Below are 19,277 nucleotides of genomic sequence, written 5' to 3'. Positions count from 1 at the left end.
GGTGTTGCTGCTGTTGCTACTGCTGCTAACCTGCCACCTGGTTTCCCAGTGGCCCTGAGCCAGACGAACGCTCCCCCTCCACGCTGTCAGCTAGCGTTTTCGTCAAGTCATCGTTTCGGCGCGGGCGCTCGCGAAACGTTGACTTATTTATGCGATGATTTATGACAGCCGTCGCCGGTTTGAGCTCCGGTGCGATCTCGCTGTCGTGACTCGTTTCGGCGTTCTTTGATTCTGGTGCTTGTTAAAATTGACTTTATTTATTATTTTAGAGTACCGGGAACGCATGGGAGAGACGTGCAGCCAGCCAGTGCAAGCTGGGGCAGGATTATGTGAGCTTACCGCTCGAGCTGAGAGGAGGAAACGAATGAGGTCTGGAAATGAAGCCTGAAACAACCACCATCTTTCTAATGTACGCGTAAATGTAGGCAGGAGTTCGCTGTTTTGCATCTAATAAGTAGAGAAGTCGATTAAATTTCGACTCATTTCTTTTTGCAGGAGAATGTTGAGCTGGAAAGCTTGGGAGATATCCTAACTCCGATATCAGCTCGTTATCATTATTCGCTTCGATCCATCATTTTGGATCATGCTTCGTGTACTGCATAAATCATAAATCCTAATACCGACCTACTACGCCTGCTAACCTATAGAACCTTTATAGAGACTGCTGCTAGTAATTATGTTACATGTCGTGGCTCAACAAGCATTCCGAAACATCCTTCTATCCATTCCCACTGCTTCCATTGACAACGCCAGGTAGCTCGTCACTCCCACAACAACTGCAACCGCTAATATTACAGCTTCCCAAATCACGTAACCTTCGCTCAGTGCGCTCGTCTATTCTTCCCACTTCCCGGACGCACACGCGAGTCCAAGATCATTCGCCTCCTTGGGCAAACATTATCGAATGTGTAGCGGCAAGCCGTAACTCGATCCAACCCCAAGCGCGCTCGCCAATTACGCCTTGCCCGAGGGCCGGTTCATCTGCACCATCAGGACAATGGGCGTACAGGCACTACCCGAAGCCAGTCAACCACAAATACGGCCTCCGGGAATGGTGCAAAACCCCCAGGATCGACCGGTACGGGCGCGCAACGGTAATGATGGACATTCCATCGCCGTGTTGACGTGTCGGTTGCTTTGAAATAAAAATCTCCTACATCAGCTTCACCCTACGAGGTCGGAGAGCGGCTTCCGAGGGCAACCACAAGCCCCACGGTGGCAGAATGGCCTGCGGATTGGAGCTTGAGATCCTTGGAATTAGTTTGCAATTTCAAGCGATCTATGATTACAGACCACACGAACTGTAATGCCGGCTGTCAGCCACGGAAACGGGGGCTTTAGGGGGTGTAGGTTGGTGGGGGGGGGGTGGAGGGAGGCAAAACTTTAGGTCGCCCACGAATATCTCCCCCGGCTAGGGTCCCGAGCGTATGGTAAGCAAAATACCAAACATCACCACGTCAAAGAGCCATCCTACCGGGCGTGTGGGACGTATTTGCTTGGTTTGCTCGTACGTGTGCGTGTGTTTGCGTGTGGATTTACGCCTCAGTGTGCCTTTGGCAGCTTTGGCTTTGTTCTCAAAGTCTTAACCACCCGCAGGGTGAGACACACTGCGATATACGGCTCGAGGACACAACAAATTCACCCGCTCGCTGTTCTGAAACACGCGTCGGTTGTTCCTTCAATCTCTTAACCATCGCTAACGCAACACGATGAACTCTCACCGTAACACCGGTAACGGTTCGCTGTCAAACCAGTCGCTAACGCACAACCAAAGCATATCAGGGGTCTTGCGTGTGTTTGCTGAATGGACGAGCGCGAAAGCTAAGTGGAATTCATTAGTGGTCCATTGACGGGTCGACGGCAGGTATATAAGCTTGGGGCAATATTTACGAAATGGACGCCACTGGCCGTGGCAACATGCAGCAGCTCCGGTGGCTCCCGTGTGATGGTTCAAAACCGGCTCGCGAGGTACCGAAAACTGCAGCGCCACAAATCGGTGCAGCTTCATTCGCTTCCGGTGCAGCAACTGGCTACGGTACGCATCGGTATGAGGCTATTTTTCTACACCCCGCTTGGCGCTTTGTCGGAAAACACCCCACTCATGCTTTCCATACATACACACTCACACACACACACATGCCACCTCACACAGCCAGCAGCCCGGGTGCGAACGATGTGCGGTTCAATCTGCAACCGAGCGTAATGGGAATTGCTCAATTATGAGGTTAAAGAAATTGCCATTCTGCGCCGCCCGAGCAACCGAAGCGCGTTCTACCGGGGCCCAACCCTGTTTGAGGCCCGGGCAGGTGTATGAGCCTCCCCATCCACCCTTCCCGCTCACTTCGGGATGAGGGGGGGGGGACGTCCTGGCACGTCCTGTCAAGCTGTCAAACGGTAGGCAAACGATTGCCAAAGCCCCCGCACAACGAAATCAGCAGTTTCATCACGTTTGAAGATATTTTCAAGACATTATTAGATTTTCCTGTAGGCTTTACTTATCGTTAATAATTCCCTCGGAAACCGGAAACGCTTTGCGCGCAACAAAAGCTAGACGATGACAGGATACGGTGGGTGGTGGGTTCTTTTCGCTCTCACTCAAGCGCTCGTGGCTGCTGTCTCTCTCGCTCGCATCTCGCCCGTACCCGGGGCAAAATGGCACGCTTTTCCCTGGCTCCGGCGTGCAGGCTTTTGGCGTCCGTAGCCAACGGAGCGAAATAGAACACTACAACAGACGATGGGAAGCTAGTATCTGGTTGAAATTGCGCTCCTTCGAGCCTGATACGATCTCAGCCAGCCAGCTCGAACCAGCCCCGGGGCCCTGATTGGCCCTCTGGGATCTGTGTGCGGGGCGATGAGGCGCGTGGACCCGTGGGGAGAGTCCCGCCCCGTGCAGGATGGATGTTTCGTATCGCGCAGTTGAGTTGAAATGTGAAGACGTCGTGGCCAACCTCTACCCGGTCGGGATCGTTTCTGGCATGCTGGATTGCTTTCGCGTTCGTTTTTCATTTTCTTTACCCCGCTTGTGTGCTTCTTTTTCGCGTGCGTTTTCATGTTTTGGCTCGGCGTGTGGTTTTTTTTTTTTTTTTTCGCTTCACTTTTCTCCACCTCCTCGCGCGCAGGATGGCAAAGAACCTGAGCAGCCGAGTTCCGGTGCAGCCGTTCAGGTTTTGTTGCGGCGAAATCTCGCGCCCGCGTTACCGCGAATTCCGCGCGAATCCTCCGAGGTGCCAATCGACGCGCACAATCAGCCCCCGGCCACCGGTGAATACAAATTTCATCACAATTTTCCCAATTTTCCCGCGGTGCGCGCTGAGCTTCCCCGGTGCTGAGCGGAGTAAGGCGCGCCGCGTACACGCACGTCGCGGTTGGTTGCCCCCAAGTGGGGGGGGGGGAGGGTGGTTTCGGTCAACGGAGCTTCCCCGCACGAAGCGCACAAGAGGCCGGAAGCAGCATCCACCCGGAAGCGCTAGCAAATCCCAGCCGCGAGAAACCGTACCCATACTTCCTGCTGGTAAAAATGCCAAACCGACACTTTTCCGGGGGGCTGGGGGGTGGGGGAGGGGAGGCAGGAGCTTTTTCCACCCATGCCGCGGGTGGAAACGCACGCGCTCGATCCAATTAGAGCGAATTGTGGAAGGCAACCGGCACGCGAAGACACTAGATTTCGGTGGCTCGAAAGCGCTCCCTGATGGCGAAATGGTTTGTTTTGGAGGCCCGTTAGATTTCCTGCAAACCTGACGAACAGACGAGTTATCGGGGCGCAGGTACCGCTTCGGCGATCGGTTTCGTCCACCTGTGGGGGTGGTGTTGGTGCGTCGATAAGGGAGTTTGCAGGGCGAAAGTAGCTCGAAAGTTCCTGCAACGGTATGGGGAACAAATCTGCAACTCGCACTATCTGAGTTTATCCGGCCACTTTTAGCGCATCGGCTCGCGTACATCATTTGCCTGTTTGGGCACACATCGAGGATAAGCGTCTTCTGTGAAAAACGGGGGCCTCTGTTGAGCCTCGCCAGTCATAGTTTTCCCATCCCGCGGCAGGTGGAAACTGTTTCGTCAATTGGCTTCCCATAATTCCAAACGATGGACGTTTGCTGAACGACTCCACAAATACACACACACACACACACACGAGGAGTAGATCATTGGCACGGGGGTTTCCATCCACCGTGGGAAACATCAATTTCCACCATCACCGGGAAAAGCGGGCTCAGCTACTGCGATTTTTCGCTTAGCTGCTCCATCAGCCTGCAAACGGGTGGCTTTCGTTTTCGTGGGATTTCGACGGTCACCGACTCGTGGAAAGTGGCCGGGAAAAGGGCACACTGAACCTCCGAACACACACACACACACACACACACGAAGCCAATCTGCCGAGTTTCGCACTAACCGGGGGTGATGGGGCATTTTTCCATATATACATTTTTTTCGATTTTTTTTTTTTGCTTTTTTCTTTCATCTCTTCTTCGTCTCGTTCGCTTTGGTCCTTTGTTTTGTGTGCACACGCGCAAGCAACCACCCCCTCCCCCCCCCCCCTCCCCGCACCCACCACCCGCGTGGCCCTCGTTTTCCCATGCGCTTTTCTCCCTGTTCATTACGGGCACGGTGGCTAGCGAAGCGGAAAAACTAGCGAGCGGAAAATAAAAATTTGTTTCAGAAAATAAATCTCCTCCGCATTGTTGCTGAGGATGGGCTTTCCCCCTAGCTCTCTCTCTCTCTCTCTCTCGCTCGTTCGCACTTTCACCCTCGCTTTCCCACGCCGTGGGATGGCGGAAAAGCGCCTCCATTCGCGGTAAGCGCTCAGCGCCCGTTTTGGGGATGGTTTTTTTTTTGTTTTTCCCACCCTACTCTACCAGGGAAAACCTATCGTACGGCCCAGCGGCTCCCTCTCTCTCTCTCTTCGCAATCGGTTAGTAGTATTTGCAGTTGAATGAACAGCTCACTTTCCAGGATGCTTTCGTAGATTTCTTTTCAGTTCCGTTTCGGGAACGGTTCCCAAGCTCCAGTTTTTTTTTTTTTAATTTTATTTTTCGCTTTATTTTGTTTTCCTTGCGTACCAAGCCTGCCTCATTTTTTGCTGTTCACGTTCGCCATTTTCGCCACGGCTCATCTTTTATTATTATTCCCCACCAGCGAGGCCCTTCGTTTTGGCGTCGAGTGCGCTCGATTAATTGTTGGCCAGACCGTGCCAGCCTCCACACGAGTGGCTTTTCACCGGGTGGTTCGGCTTTACAGGTCAGTTGTGCAGCTTGTACCCCCGATGAGTTGCCTTTTACTACTCTTGTTTTTTTTTTTCGAGTGGTCATACCTCTTTATATCCAGCTCAACCACGCCGGCGGCCATTCAGCCGGAGTGGATGTTCCAAAAGGAAAAGATAAAAATAAAAGGAACGATCCCAAAAAACACCTCCAAACCACGGATGAGGTCGAAAAATCAACCAGCTGTCATTGTTCCCACCAAGCGAGCTTGGTTTGCAAGTCAATTCCATAGCTGCGAGAGCGCCTGAGGAGCTGTACGTGAAATGAGGCGATTTTACACGTGTACTGGCGCGAAACTCTCTACAGAATGGCCACTTTTGGGTCTTCCGCTTTTCCAGAAATATTAATAAAGCACACATTGTGAACTCAACACCACGCGTGGGTGAAGGAACCCTATATAACGACTACAGCAAGCGTTCCCGTTCAACGCTACAAAACCATACAGCGTCTCCGGAATTAACACCGAAAAGGCCATTGCTTGTGCCATCGCTTTGTGACAATTTTTCCTCCACTTTTCCTCGAAGCTCATTATCGTCACCTTCAACACGTGGGATGCATCCCACACCCAGATTGAAGAGCTCTTAAGGACAGCTTAAACACCTCCAACACCTCCAAGCCAGCGAATGAAAAACGGGCGCACGGTATCGATGGGAAACCGCCAACAGATAAAGCCAGTTTCCAGGGAAACCCTCAATTAATTCACTTCATTCGCACCTGCAACATAGCGTCAGGTTTCGGTGTGTGTGTGTGTTGTTTTTTTTTTTCTTTTTTTTTGCTTGTGCTTTCCCGGACGTTCCGGCGTGTCGCATTTGTGGAGTTTGACAGGTGCAAAGCAATTTGTCAATTCTGATTAAACCGTAAATAGAAGTAGCGCGATTGGGGCGGATTTGGGTATTAATCCAATTGGTAATCCCAGCCAAAGCAGCTTCGATGCGCCATCGGTGTGCTGCTGCTATTAAGTACTAAAGATCCTGGAAAATGTAACGGAAATGACATTCAAATAACGAATCCCTACTAAGCGTGTATCGGTGTCTGTACAGGAAATAATCTTGTCTTAATCATATTATTCCTAATTCTTCCTAATCATATTATTATAGTAAAACTATCAATATATAAATAACTCTTAATTTAAATGAAAAATATACCAGCTGCATAGTTCCAGACAATTTCATGTCCCAAAGTTCAAATGCTATAAAAAAAACTGAAGCATTATTGTTTCGTTTTGGAGTATGGATCAAACATGCGATGTACTTGACTCTTCCAACGAGCTCCCCATTGACCGGAAACTCCCGGATGAAGGTCACATCGTGCATATCCTTTTACTTTTCGCACCTCCACTACCGAGGACGACACCGATGGCCAATGTAAACGCTCCAATGCCCAAAATCAAGCCCGTTCCTGTACTATGGAGGAAGACCCATTTCCCAGAATCGAGTGTTTTACACATTATCGACCCTCCAGAGTGGCCCTCCGTTTGGAAACCGAGCCCCAGTTCCGTTATCAGTGCCATCCGCAAACGGTTGCGCTCATTTGCCATCATCATGCGGGCCTCTCCCACAGGAAAACCTCGCACCCGAAGTGCTCCAGAACCAGCGGCAGTAGTTCACGTCCCGGATCATGTAGGGTTCCCGTTTACCCGTTCCAGTAAACCATCGACCCGTCCCGCCGTGGGTTCCCGTGAGGCAAAACAGCAAAAGAAAACAAAAAAAACATGGCACGGGAAACAAAAGGCACGCTACTGGCCTCATACCACCCTTAGAGTTTGGGGTGGAATCGTTGTCGGAGTCGTAGCTGACCTCGTTCCAATACGGCCACGTCGGTTAGCGGCTCGGCTTGCATGCGCATCGATTGTCCTTATTTCGCATTGCCCTGTAGCGCGTTTTGCGCTCGCAGAACGTTGGCGGAAGGGCTCGCGAAAACAAGCGAAACAAAGCGGCCGCACTAGCGCACCGGGGAAAAACAAAAGTAAAAACACACCAAACGCGCACCAACCATCCCCGCTAAATCCCGAAAAGTTAACCTCCACCACGTGGGCGAGGATCACGGACCCGGGAGCAGTAGTTCACCAGTAGCAGCGGAGGCGTGAGCATGCCCGATCTAATCAGCTCCCGCGGTGTTTGAGTGGTTGGGCAGTGGTTGGTAAAGCGTAGGAGCCCGCTGGAATTCGCGACTTCTGAGAGGCGCACAAATTGTTTTCACGTCCCAAAAAACCCCCATCCCGACACGATGCTGTGCTGGGAAGGAGCGAGCGACTACGATGGTGCCGGTTCGCAGGCGTTGCATGCCAACACGTTCATGCATTCGAGCCGGAAGTCCAGCGTACCACTGGTAAGTTGCAAGACACCCTCCGGACATCGCGTGGAAACCCGAGCATGGCAAAATGTGTGCGCCCGTACGTGTGCCCCGGGGTTTCGTGTGCGTGTGATTGGGAAAGTGTGAAATTTCGCAGCTAAATGCTGGGCGCTCGGGAGGATGTTCTGGAGGTGACGAGGCGCCCAAGAAAGCGCCCGGTACCTTAGGGTTGTCTTACTGCTTGTTTTGTGCTGCATCTACGGTGGTCTGTGGTCATTGGTTTGACAGCAACAGCTCCGGCGGCGATGGCCGGCTGCGTGACCGTAAGTAGTCTGCTGTTGCAGGTTTGGGGTTTTCTGCTCTTTTTCTCTAAGCTTCTAAGCTTCAAAAGCCACACGGCAGAGCGTCGTACAAGCCAACAAATGTGCCATATCGATTGCAGAACATCACAGTACCGGATGCAAATTACACCTCGCATGTGATCAGAATAGCGAGAGCGGTTAGCAACAATTACTTGCTTGCTCTCTGGTGTATTGTAGTTGTAATCGCTGCTATGTGCCCCCCCAGACTTGTGGTAGTTATGTACACTTAAGCTTCCTGAGCTATAAGAACCAGATTTGTACGTTAAACCTCACCTCGCTTTCATCCGTAACTGTGGGCATCACAATACCCTGTGACATGCTTTTGACAGTTCGTGATTTGTCCTTCTGGTGGGTCCCACGATTCACTAAGTTCAACTCTTCACATGCATTCAAGTGGACCAAAGCTAGTCCAGAAAGACAACCATTTATTCTAGATCCAGGCGTTTTATCCACAAAAAAACCCTCCCCACACACACTAACAAGAATTAAGGCTGCGGGAAAAAAACCCCCAATGGTGGCGTCTTCTATTGTCTTCTTAACACAAAACAAGTAGCGCTAATAAATATGAATCAAGCCCCACATCCGGGAACGCGCCGAAACACATCGCGCAAAAGCGAGCGCAAAAAGCAAACGAAATCGCTCGTCATTGTTGCGCCCAAGTTGGCCGGGGCGAAATGTGCCCATTATCTTATTGAGAATTGCAGCCGGAACGGCATTTCACGTGCTCCCTTTCAGGGTGGATGGCTCAGGGTGGCTGGCAGGAAGCGCGCACTAGAGAAACGGGAAGGCCAAACAACAACAAAAACGAGAGAAAAAAAGGGAGCAGCACGCCATCCGAGCCAGACACAACCGGGAACGTCCCAGCAGGTTGGCCTGCAAAAAAAAAAACTGGCATCTCACGCGGCACCTTCCACCGGGACCGCAACAAAATTGCGCTTGCGGAAACGGAAAACGGTGCCACGACAATGGCTTACCCGCTTACCGAAAAGGAACGAGGTCCTGCCGAGGAAAAACGGCAACGATAACGAGCGCCCCTAGCTTCGCCTAGCGCGCGAATAACAACGACATCAGCAGCAGCACGACGCGGCTTCCGTACTTCCGGGGGTGGGTGGTGAACTTTTGCCAAAACTATGATTTCCTTGACAGTATGGATTATACAAACCGAAGGCGAAACCAAAGCCAACCGTGGCCAATCGATGGGTATTGTTGATTCCAGCGTGGCTTTTCCGAGGCTCGGCGTTTCTCGAGGGGGTTTTCTCGAAACAAACAGCTCCAACACGACGCACCGGAAACAATAGCGAGTACGGCCATAAACTATACATCGAGCTGGTATGATTTGCGCCTCCCACCGCTAGGGGGCGCTGCACGGAATATCCATAAATCAGCTTGCCCCCAACCAGCGAAGGATTCGTTCAGGTTAGCGAATTTGGTTCCACTCGCGGGCTTTTCTGATCCATCCGGTATGGCGGTGGATCGATGATGGTGTTCCGCTTTTTCGCTGACGCGTTTGAAGGGTAACCCTGGCGGTGAAGGGGTTTGAGGGTGAACCGACACGTACCGAAATTCGCGAAAGCCCCACCGTCACGAATGCGAGGAGTAAAGTGATGGGGCAATAGGGCCATAAATAGACCGGAGCGTATTGAAGGACCTCGTGAACAGTTCCTGGCTCGCTGGGTGGTAAAAATGGGCTTGAACGGGTACAGGTTCGGTTCATTCGGCGATTGCCTGTTGGCGAGTGCAGGAGGCTAGACCTAGTGCTCCTCGCAGGTGTTCATGTGGTTCCTTGAGCGAGAGCGCTCTTGAGGGCTGCATCTGTCGATCAACCAGCTGGTCCGGAATGTGTGATCTTAGAATCGAACGAAGAACAAAGTTAACGGTGACAGAGCGCTCTGGTGCGTGGTGAGCGTAGTCTGAGGTACTCCTGACGTAAGATAAACAACAGGATAACGACGTGTTCATTAGGGGATCAAAGCCAAACGTTAACAGGACGTTACAAGTGGACCAAGAAGTAAAGTTTTGGAAGTAAAACCCCACGGTACGTCCGATGTTGGGAGCCTTTAAGGGTGCTCTTTTGATGTAAATGCTTCAGAACCTGTCATTGGAGCAGAACTTCCAAAGGCATCTCACGGAAACTTGATCCAAAAAGCCTAGCCGTGCGTATAATGAAGCGAACGTTAAGTGTGCGTCGTCTGTGAGTAGCTGTACGGATTTGCAGTGACATCGTGATTAAAGCAAGTGTTGTCAAGCCCCACCGTCATCGGGCGTTCAACCGCCATCAACCATGGCCTACGAAGTGCAAGTAATTATACCGAGAGGACGTGCATTTTGGGACCGTTCTCACTTAATCAACACTCAACGCACGTAGTTCTTCTCTCGCACCACACCAGATCCCGATCAAGATTCGCAACAGCATGTGAAAAAGCCCGTTTCAACCGAACGAAGATAATTCCCTTTCCAAAAAGAAAAGTCATGTGAATCGTGCTGAAATTCCCCTATCAAATTATGCAAGGATTATGCACCTCCACACAGAGCGAGCTCTCTGACAGCATCTCGCTTTATCAGAACGATTGAACCATGTTGGACCCGCTGAGTGCTTATTATATCAATGCACCAACAGCAACGAGTCCTACTTGTACTACTTCCTCGTGCCAGGGTTCCGAATCCAAGCGCCTAATATCTTTTCACCCTACCATCACCAGAAGTACGGTGGATGGAGGCCAAACGAAAGCCCACCAACGATCAAACCCAACGCCATGGCAACGTAAGGTAGCCCGTCAGCTCGTCCTGACAGCCACGCCAAGTAGTTGCTCCAATTATGGAAAAACGGGGTCATATTTCCACCGTTGACGGTTGCGCTGCGTTGGCTGGAGGCGCTTGGTTGTTGATTCGAGTTGGTTTTTTGTTTCTTGACTTTTCTTTGCTTTTCGTTCTTTTTTTACAAGACCCACGATTAGCATGCTTCATTTTGCGCGCGTGATTAAGACCCTCAACCCGTTGCAGAAGTACCTCGAAGCAAGGGTCGCGAACGTTTAAGAGGAGGTATTGATTATCAAAATAAATAAAAAAGGAGCCGTCGCCGTGCCGTGGATTCATACGCCCTTATTTATTGGACCACGCCACGCACACACGGTTACAAAAGATGCGAGATAATCGGCACTTATAATTAGCATAAATTTGTAGTCCTTTCTTTACATTTTTTTTTTGCTTCAGCCCGCGTGCGTGTACACTGAGCCGCGTGGAGCGTGTTTATATTTATTATCCCTTTCGTTGCATCCCTTTTGCAAGACTCACCCTTCGGTGGTACGCGAAGCAGTAGTAGGCAAAAGCAATCAACGGAACGGCGCGCCAGCTGGCAGTAAATCTTCATTTGCAGCTACACAGGGCTCTCTGAACTATGGGCAAACTTGAGCCATTTTCTTTCGGTCCCGCTTTCCCAATGGTGGCCCGTTTTCCGGCAGCCCAGTTCCCGCCTGTGGTTGCTCTGCATCCTGCATGAGATGTGTCTTGAAGTGGGCTGGGAATACGAAGCAACACCGCAGGTTACTTCCATTAAAACAAAACCCACCCACGGACACAAAACCCATTGACGTACCGAGCAAGACATTAGACACCCGACACCCGTCAGTGGTTTCCCTGAGATGGTGTTCTCCGGTCTGATGTTCATGCAAAACCACTGGCCGCAGGTCAAGAATGCAGGCCCTCATAGAACGCCCGCTGGAAAGCCAGACCCATTTGTAACGGCCCACAGAACGGCCCCTTCCGGTATGCCGGGAAGCTGCCAGCGGAAACCATCCATTACCACATTCCACCTCGGAAGGCATCGGTTTGCTCGCCTGATGGCATTTCTTGCTATTTCAAGCGGAAGTTGGTCCGAGAGGCGCTTCAGAAAGCGCATCCAATTCCCGACACACGTCGTCCATCTTTGCTTACTCGTGTTTTTGCTTCTCGTTTTCCCCACTCCCCCACGAAACGCGCTTTTTGCCCTGGAAAGCCCTGGAGCTCGACGACACACGCGACCCACAACATGGAGCAAATCTCGGGTCCACCGGCGAAGACGGGAACCTTCTACCAGACACCACGTTCGCACCCGTGGAGACCTACGATGGGTTACGAGGCAGTTGAGGTGACGCCTCTGCATGAGCAACCCATCACGAACCAGCTGGTGGCGTCATCCTACTCACCCTCGGGTATGTGTGCAGATCCGGTTACCTTCCCGAACCTGGTAACTGGATTTGAGCGGAATCCACAACATGCGGCTCGAGCTGCCCTGTACACGCGCTATACCCCGAACGAGTGGACGACGTCGAACGTCTGCACGTACGCGGATGCGGACAAGAACCGCAACTACTCCGAGAAAGTACGCTCCGAGGCGGTCCGGTTGATGCGCGAGACGGATGAGAAGACGTCCCAGGGTCAGCGAGATGCGGCACGGCGTATTGGGGAGCGCATCACTGACATCACGTTCTGGCGCAATGAGCTGACGACTGAGCTGGAGAAGCTGATTGCGGAGTCGGCTCAGCTGACTGACACCAAGCGGAATGTGCAGAAGGCGCTGCAGGATCTGGAACCGCCGCTGCACATTGCTCAGGAGTGTTTGTACCATCGGGAGTCTAGGAAGGGGATCGAGTTGGTGCATGATCATGTTGAGAAGAGCTTGCTGGTGGAGGTGGATAACTTGCGTGCGAGTCAGGAGAAGCTGTCGCAGCTGTTGGCGAAGATCACGAAGCAGTTGGCGGACTGCCGAGCTGCGCAGCATTCGCTGGAGGATGACATCAGCCATAAGGAGTCGGCCCTTGGGATCGATTCCATCTGCCATCAGGTAACGGTCTCCGCAGAGTGATGGACGTGCCCGAAAAACGCCTCCTATCTAACCGATCTGCCTCGTATTCAAACAGCTCAACAACTACAGTCGAGGCATTAACTACTACGGTGGCATCGAGAAGTATGACCCGACCGTCAGTACACCAGGAACCTGGTCCGGTTCGAGCAGCACCCGGATCAACAAGTAAGTAGAAGTGCTCAAGCTGCTCACTAGGTTAGGTATACTGCATCATGTCCGCCTGTCCCCACACAGCTCGCACTCGGAACGCTCGAAATCCTGCCAGCTACGTAGTGATGCCGAATCGCTGATCAACGCCGTCGCCACGTCCGTGTGGGATTGCTGGAGTAACACGAACAACGCGTTCAACAACCGCGCCTCGGAGATGCTGGAGGCGAAGAGCAAGATGCAGCTGCATCTGCACAAGGTAAGAGATCACCTGGGTCGGTCTGTTTGGCAGCAATTTGTGCGTTGCTTATTAAATTCCAACTCAACATCACCTTACCATACCAATCCGCAGACCCAGCAGGAGATATTTGACGTTGAGAAGCACATCGAGCTGCTGCGTAAAGCGATTAACGACAAATCAAACCCGATGAAGGTGGCCCAGACGCGTCTGGAGGCGCGAGCACACCGCCCGGGTATCGAGATGTGTCGGTAAGTCGACATTCACCTCCAAGCTAGAGATGGCCACGACCGTTCATTCACTAACATGCCTTCCTGTTACCCAAAACAGCGACAACGCTCACCTGCGCCTGGTGGAGGAGGTGTGCACGATCCAGGATTCGGTCGCGACACTACACCGCAAGCTGCAGGAGGCCGAGGCACAGCACCAACAGCTGCTCCGCACGAAGTCACAGCTCGAGAGCAACCTGAAGCAGAAGGTGGACGCGCTGTTCATCGATCGGGAGAAATGCATGGGACTGAGGCGTTCCTTCCCGGTTAACAACACCATTAAATATTGAATCGCACTCACTCAACGTGACGCACCCGCTAATGCGACGACGTAGCTAATCTATCGTTTACCATTGCGCCCTGCTTATATACCATATACGCGCCTAGACGAAGGCACCAGCGCTCCGGGAGGTTGTTGTATGGTAGTAGCGTGTCAGCAACCTCTCCGCTAGGTCAGTTGCAAGCTTCGTTAAAGGTTCCCCCGGACTTAGGGTTGGTAAGCCCCGGGTGTAGCTTTCTTTGCTAGCTCCAGCTCCAGCAGTGTCAGAAGACGTCGCAAGGATTAGTAGCGCAGTAACATGCTATCTGTGGAAGAAACCAAATAGCCGACAATTATCGCACCTTTACAATGGAGTTAGTTGGTCGTTGTGTTTTATTTTACTGCCGAAGAAGACGTAGGTAACAACAGGCTTTTGCAGAATAATAAAAAAAAAATGTAACAAAATATAAAACTACTCGCTTGGCTTTAGAGCTTCTCGCGTTGGTTTGCTCTCACGATCGCGTATCGCGTTTCATGGAATTATTAAAGTATCTATGCTCCCGCGTCCAGGATGAAGCCTTCATGAGAGCACCGTCAAGGCGCAATATTGTTCCCGAAAGATTCAATGTCCGTAAAGGCACGCGTGAGGCCACGGGCCCGATTTATCACCGAATATGGAATGTATAGAGTGTGCCCCTGCACAAGGCCAGCACCGCTAGTCCTGCTGGTCGAGCATAACGCTCACCATCGCGCGGTATCGCATCACCATCGCACCATAAATCGCTTCGCTGTCCTTGCTCGGGTCACAAACGCGCGTCACCGAGTGAGGCAACAACCCGGCAATGAAGTCGTAGTAAGCACCGGGTGCGATCGGTTGGCCTTTGCCATCACCGGATCCTTCCCGGGCACGGGCAACACTCAGCGCGTACTTAGCACGGTAGGCAGCCCCAATAAGGGCCGCCTCGGTTGTCTTTTGCGTGTAAACCGGCGCATTAAAGACGTCCGATACGACCTGCAGAATCGAACGATTCGCCGATGCGCCGCCCGTTGCAAGGATCTTTGTGTTTTCCCCGAAGCTGAAGCCCATCTCGGTTGCGTATGCCTTGCGCGTTAACATTTGACCTTCGACGAGCGCCCGGATCTCGGTTTGGGGTGAGCTGAACTTAAGCACACCTTTCGCTTGCTCCACGCTCTCCAGGCTGGAGGTGCGGTTCCAGCGCAAGGATCCCTTGACCGGTGGTAGGATTTCCTTCGAAAGGAAGTGCAGCGCCATGTTGCCGAAGTTGCCACGGGGCGTGGAGTCGAGCAGCTCGCTGAAGTTCTCCCAGTTGTCGTTCGCTTCGGCGCGCTTGAAGATATCCCGTACGAGCGAACCGTTCCGGAAGCTGCAGGAAAGCGAAAAGAAACGGGTCAACATTCGTGTGGTATTCTATTTGAAGCTGAAAACCATACCAGAGCAACCCCATGAAGCCGTTGTCGGTGGGATGCACAAGTACGTGCCCTTCCGGTAAGTTGGAAGGCGCTGATAGCTGCATCATCACCGTGTCACTCGTGCCCAACGACAATGCCAGCCAATCCTGCCCGATGTTCATACCAGCCAGCGCGGATAGGTTGTCACCGGTGAACGCCACCACGCGGCATCCGGCGTTGAAGTTGTACCGTTGCACGAAAAACGCACCAACGCTCCCGATCACACTTCCGGCCGGTACTGGCTGACCGAGCTTCTCGCGCAGATCTGGCGCACAAGCATTCAAGCACACGTCCGACCAGTCGCGTGTCCGCACGTCCAGCAGGTTCATACCGGACCCGTCCGAGCAGTCGATCGGTGCAACATCCCCAAGGAAGATCGACGCCAAAAAGCTGCTCACGAGCGAGATGCGTTCGGTGTTACGGTAGCAATCTGGCCGGTGCTGGAAGATGCGCCGGATCTGCGGTCCGGTGAAACGCTCGTAGCAACGTGAACCCGTGATTTCGACCATGCAATCGCGGCCACCGACGGCTGCCTCCATTTCCGCGCACTGCCCACCGGTTGTGCCGTCCATCCAGATCGGTGTCCGGTGCACGGTGAATGCCGAATCGTCCAGCTGCGTGTGAAGAAATTTGTCCGCATCCAGGTTGCGCAGGGTCTCGATGCCGGAGCGCGACCAGTAGAGGGAACCATGCTGTTGAGCGGACCCGCTTAAGGCAACTACGGTGCTCAGATCGGCACCTTGAACCACAATCCGGTCCAAAACCATATCGAGCGCTTTTATCCACATGACCGGTTGCACGTAGAACCTGCAAAGGATCGGAAAGATAGTAATGCGATAGTTCACCATTGCGCAGAGATGTTCTTACTCATTTTTAGCTGTACCCACGTTGACACCGCCCGTCGTGCGGAACTCCGGCAGGTCCGAGTCGAATTTCACCTCCGCGTGCGCCACATTCTCGAGGTTTGCGTTCAACAGGACAGCTTTCAGCTGCAATTCAGGAGGAGAAGAACCAGTTTAGCACGGTTTCGTGCATTCATGCTCTCTTCGGTTTATATCGAGCAACTCAAAATATATTCCAGTCGTCGACTTCATTTCCTTCTCCTTTCCTTAAGCGCCATAATTCCATTTCAATTTAGGACTATTCTTAACATCGAAGCTTGGCATAAATTCGACTCCTTCGATCTCCTTTCAGATTCTTCTGAGACTCTGTCTCAGCTTTGAACAAATTCTAAGATTCTGAGGTGTGAGTACTGTAGTTATGAATGTTTTGTATGGCTCCAAATTTGATGGACGTGATAGATAGTTCGATTGGGGAAGTTTTATCAGTACGACTGGTTGGTTAACATCTAAAGCGTATAAAAACTTCCTACTGTTGTTGCTGACCTTTGCCAGAAGTATTGAGCGACATCAAAGGTACGGTAATCTAATTTTTCGCTTTAACAGCATCGATCAAACATTGAATCCCGGCAGCTCATACACACAGCAAAGCGTATGCTTTGTTCGCTTTTCCTATCGTGCGCCTATTCACGCCGAGAAAAAGAGAAATCAGGGCTATAAAAACCCACCGGCTGTGATGGGCCGAAATTACCTTGTGCTCGCACAATTTCTATGCACCGTTACATGGCCCAAATTACATCAACGGATGGATCATAGTGATGCGCGCTTATCTCATCGATGTTTACTGCAACCTAGCTGACGTCAGATAAGCGCTGAATGCAGATAAATGCATTTAAATTAGCTGAAAGGCAAGTCTGCAACACTTACGAGTTCATCCGTTCCAGCGAATCAAACAAAGGTTATAGGGTTGTTACATTTTACAATGCCGATAATACGGTTGCTTTACACGAGGAAGCGAACCTCGCCGTCCCGGCTCACCCTACCCACCCCTTGGCTGATCGATCCACGGAGTAGCAATGATAGGAGGCTTGTTGGTTGATGAAATTGAAAAACTTTTACGACAGCAGTGATAACGTCCGGGCCTGACCGACTATGCCCTTTGGTGATGAAGGATAGGGAAAGGTCACATTGAGCATTTACCTTTTGGGTGCTTAGGTCCAACCCGAGATAGGTTTCGTTCGCCGATTGCATGGCCATGGAATGCGGTGTTTACGGTTGAGGTTGGTTGTTTTGCGGCCACCACGATGTTGCTTACTTCCTTGGCCACGCACGCGTTGAGGTGCCGTTATTGGACGCACGGATCAACCTTTTACAGCGCTGTGTCTGTATCTACTACTGTACTAACTGCCACCGCCGGTCACTCGAAACAAGACCAAGTTGGAATGAGCTGATTGCTGGATCCGCTAATGAACTGCGACTGGATGGAATTAATCGCGGACGGTCGCCGTTCCGCTGTCGTCTGTTTACATCTCTGGCACCGTGAACACGGATTTGGCAGCTACGAGAAGTAATACGCTGTAAGTGACGTTTCTCGATGGTGTAAACAAACCAAACGAACGAAACATCTTGGACATGAGCCAGTGGGAGAGCGAGATAACTAGACACACCATGCGAGTTTGCGGCTTGACAGTACATCGCGAGCTACCAATTTAAATAACTTATTTTATTTGTTGTTTAGTCTACCGGTAACGTTTGTAAAAAAGGAAGCAAAATAAAATAATGGAGGAACAAATTAATATTTTAAGGAGAAATAATGACAAAACGCAAAAAAAAAAACAAAATTAGTTAGAAATTTCAATTTCAACTCAACTCAACATAAACTCAACACACCTTATTATCTACCGTTATTCCCTTGTTTTATTTATTATTTTAATTCATTGAGTATTTCAATTCATTGAGTATTATTGCTCAAACCTGCGTAATAAAAATAGTTGATCTTTATCGTAAAAGTTACCAGTTCCTTAAGTAACAAAATCTTTTGTCGTTTGATTGTTGCTGTTGGTATTAATAGCTGCGTATTCAAGGCAATCTATATGCATTTAAACCAACCAACGGCCCGTAGATTTGAAGAAAGTTTAACATAGGATTATCATCTTTCCCGCAGTGTGTCATACTCCAGTCAAAATCTAAGGCAATAAATTTTAAAAACGGCTTTCGGAAGACTTTATGCTTTGCTTCTACAACAAAATGAGGTGGGCAATTTTCCATATCCTGTGTGCATGCATCCAAGACCACAATAGCCTCATTGAAATTAAGCCTTTTGTGGGCTAGATGAGAATAAATTAAACCAAGAAATTAAAATTAAAAGCATTGGTTTTGTAAACTGGCACTTCCCATTTCTACCTTACCTGAATCGTGTACATTAAAGTATAATTCCGGATTCTCACTCATTTCCGGCCATGAAAATTGGTAAATGAAGTAAAACAAATTACACTCTAAACCGTCGTCCCTGAGCCGACGAGAAAGATGAACTTTTTTCATCAAGCAGGAATCTTCATTACACGATATATTACATGTATTTCCAATGGCAAATATGCGTTTAGAATTTTCCAGCAAGTGAGAGTTTATAGTGTGACCATACGTTGTATAAATGAAACGATAGCGGCGATAAGAACTCCACTGCCATTTACACGACCTGACTTCCGAATCTAAAACCAACTGGTTGCAGTAAAAGTTAAAGTTTTTACGATGCATTTTTGCACTACGACAAAGACACATACTTCAAATCACTCTGAATGCCCAAATCCTGGTGCCAGAATGAACGAGCATTTTGCACCAACCGATCGATTTCGAAAACTATGCTAACGTGATCGTTACCATGATGATACATCCCTAGCAATCATCGGTTGCCATCGTGACGAGCGTCTTTACTACGAATTGGCAATACGAAACTCTCAAAATTATGTATTTATTGATATGCCAGGTATGGGATGTTTTCAAAACGTTAGCAAATCATTCGTATTACAGTACAACACAGTAAATTATTATGCTTACTATAATCTGTAAAAAACTATAAGTTAATACCAGTACATTTAATCATTTGACTAATTCAAAAGATAGATTATAAGATACATCATTGATAAGTTCTCATACCAAGTACACAAAAACGTGGCTTCGGTTCAAAATACATTAACAACTTATAGAATATTCGTCAATTATGTGAACATATAGTCAAATGCAAAATATCTAGCTGAATTGATTCGGCATCGTTGGCACATATCAACAAAACTGTGCAATGAAACGATT

The 19,277-nt window shown here is 50.3% G+C and overlaps 2 protein-coding genes across 2 annotated transcripts; one reads left to right on the top strand and one right to left on the bottom strand.

The window, feature by feature from the left end:
* Window positions 1-7,481: 7,481 nt before the first annotated feature.
* On the top strand, window positions 7,482-13,693 carry LOC128728808 (tektin-3-like). The gene is made up of 6 exons (XM_053822455.1): window positions 7,482-7,583; window positions 11,901-12,728; window positions 12,805-12,914; window positions 12,984-13,155; window positions 13,249-13,385; window positions 13,465-13,693. Exons 1-6 carry the CDS (start codon window positions 7,482-7,484, stop codon window positions 13,691-13,693), a joined length of 1,578 nt encoding a protein of 525 aa, XP_053678430.1.
* A 143-nt stretch (window positions 13,694-13,836) lies between these two features.
* Window positions 13,837-17,373, bottom strand: LOC128728706 (xylulose kinase). Its single transcript, XM_053822342.1, has 4 exons — window positions 17,172-17,373; window positions 16,000-16,121; window positions 15,115-15,939; window positions 13,837-15,047 (listed from the first exon to the last, which is right to left on the bottom strand). Exons 1-4 carry the CDS (start codon window positions 17,226-17,228, stop codon window positions 14,378-14,380), a joined length of 1,674 nt encoding a protein of 557 aa, XP_053678317.1. The 5' UTR covers window positions 17,229-17,373; the 3' UTR covers window positions 13,837-14,377.
* Window positions 17,374-19,277: the final 1,904 nt, after the last annotated feature.

The sequence above is a fragment of the Anopheles nili genome, chromosome X, assembly GCF_943737925.1.
Source record: "Anopheles nili chromosome X, idAnoNiliSN_F5_01, whole genome shotgun sequence".
In the NCBI taxonomy this organism is placed as follows: domain Eukaryota; kingdom Metazoa; phylum Arthropoda; class Insecta; order Diptera; family Culicidae; genus Anopheles; species Anopheles nili.
Note: the sequence above shows the minus strand (reverse complement) of the source record. Positions and strands in the feature narration are given on the sequence as shown.

Coding starts and splice junctions, on each gene's coding strand:
- LOC128728808 (XM_053822455.1), top strand. CDS start 7,482: ATGCTGTGCTGGGAAGGAGCGAGCGACTACGATGGTGCCGGTTCGCAG. Junction 12,915..12,983: donor AGCAGCACCCGGATCAACAA/GTAAGTAGAAGT, acceptor GTCCCCACACAG/CTCGCACTCGGAACGCTCGA. Junction 13,156..13,248: donor TGCAGCTGCATCTGCACAAG/GTAAGAGATCAC, acceptor ACCAATCCGCAG/ACCCAGCAGGAGATATTTGA.
- LOC128728706 (XM_053822342.1), bottom strand. CDS start 17,228: ATGGCCATGCAATCGGCGAACGAAACCTATCTCGGGTTGGACCTAAGC. Junction 16,122..17,171: donor TGGACCTAAGCACCCAAAAG/GTAAATGCTCAA, acceptor CCTGAATTGCAG/CTGAAAGCTGTCCTGTTGAA. Junction 15,940..15,999: donor GTGGGTACAGCTAAAAATGA/GTAAGAACATCT, acceptor GATCCTTTGCAG/GTTCTACGTGCAACCGGTCA.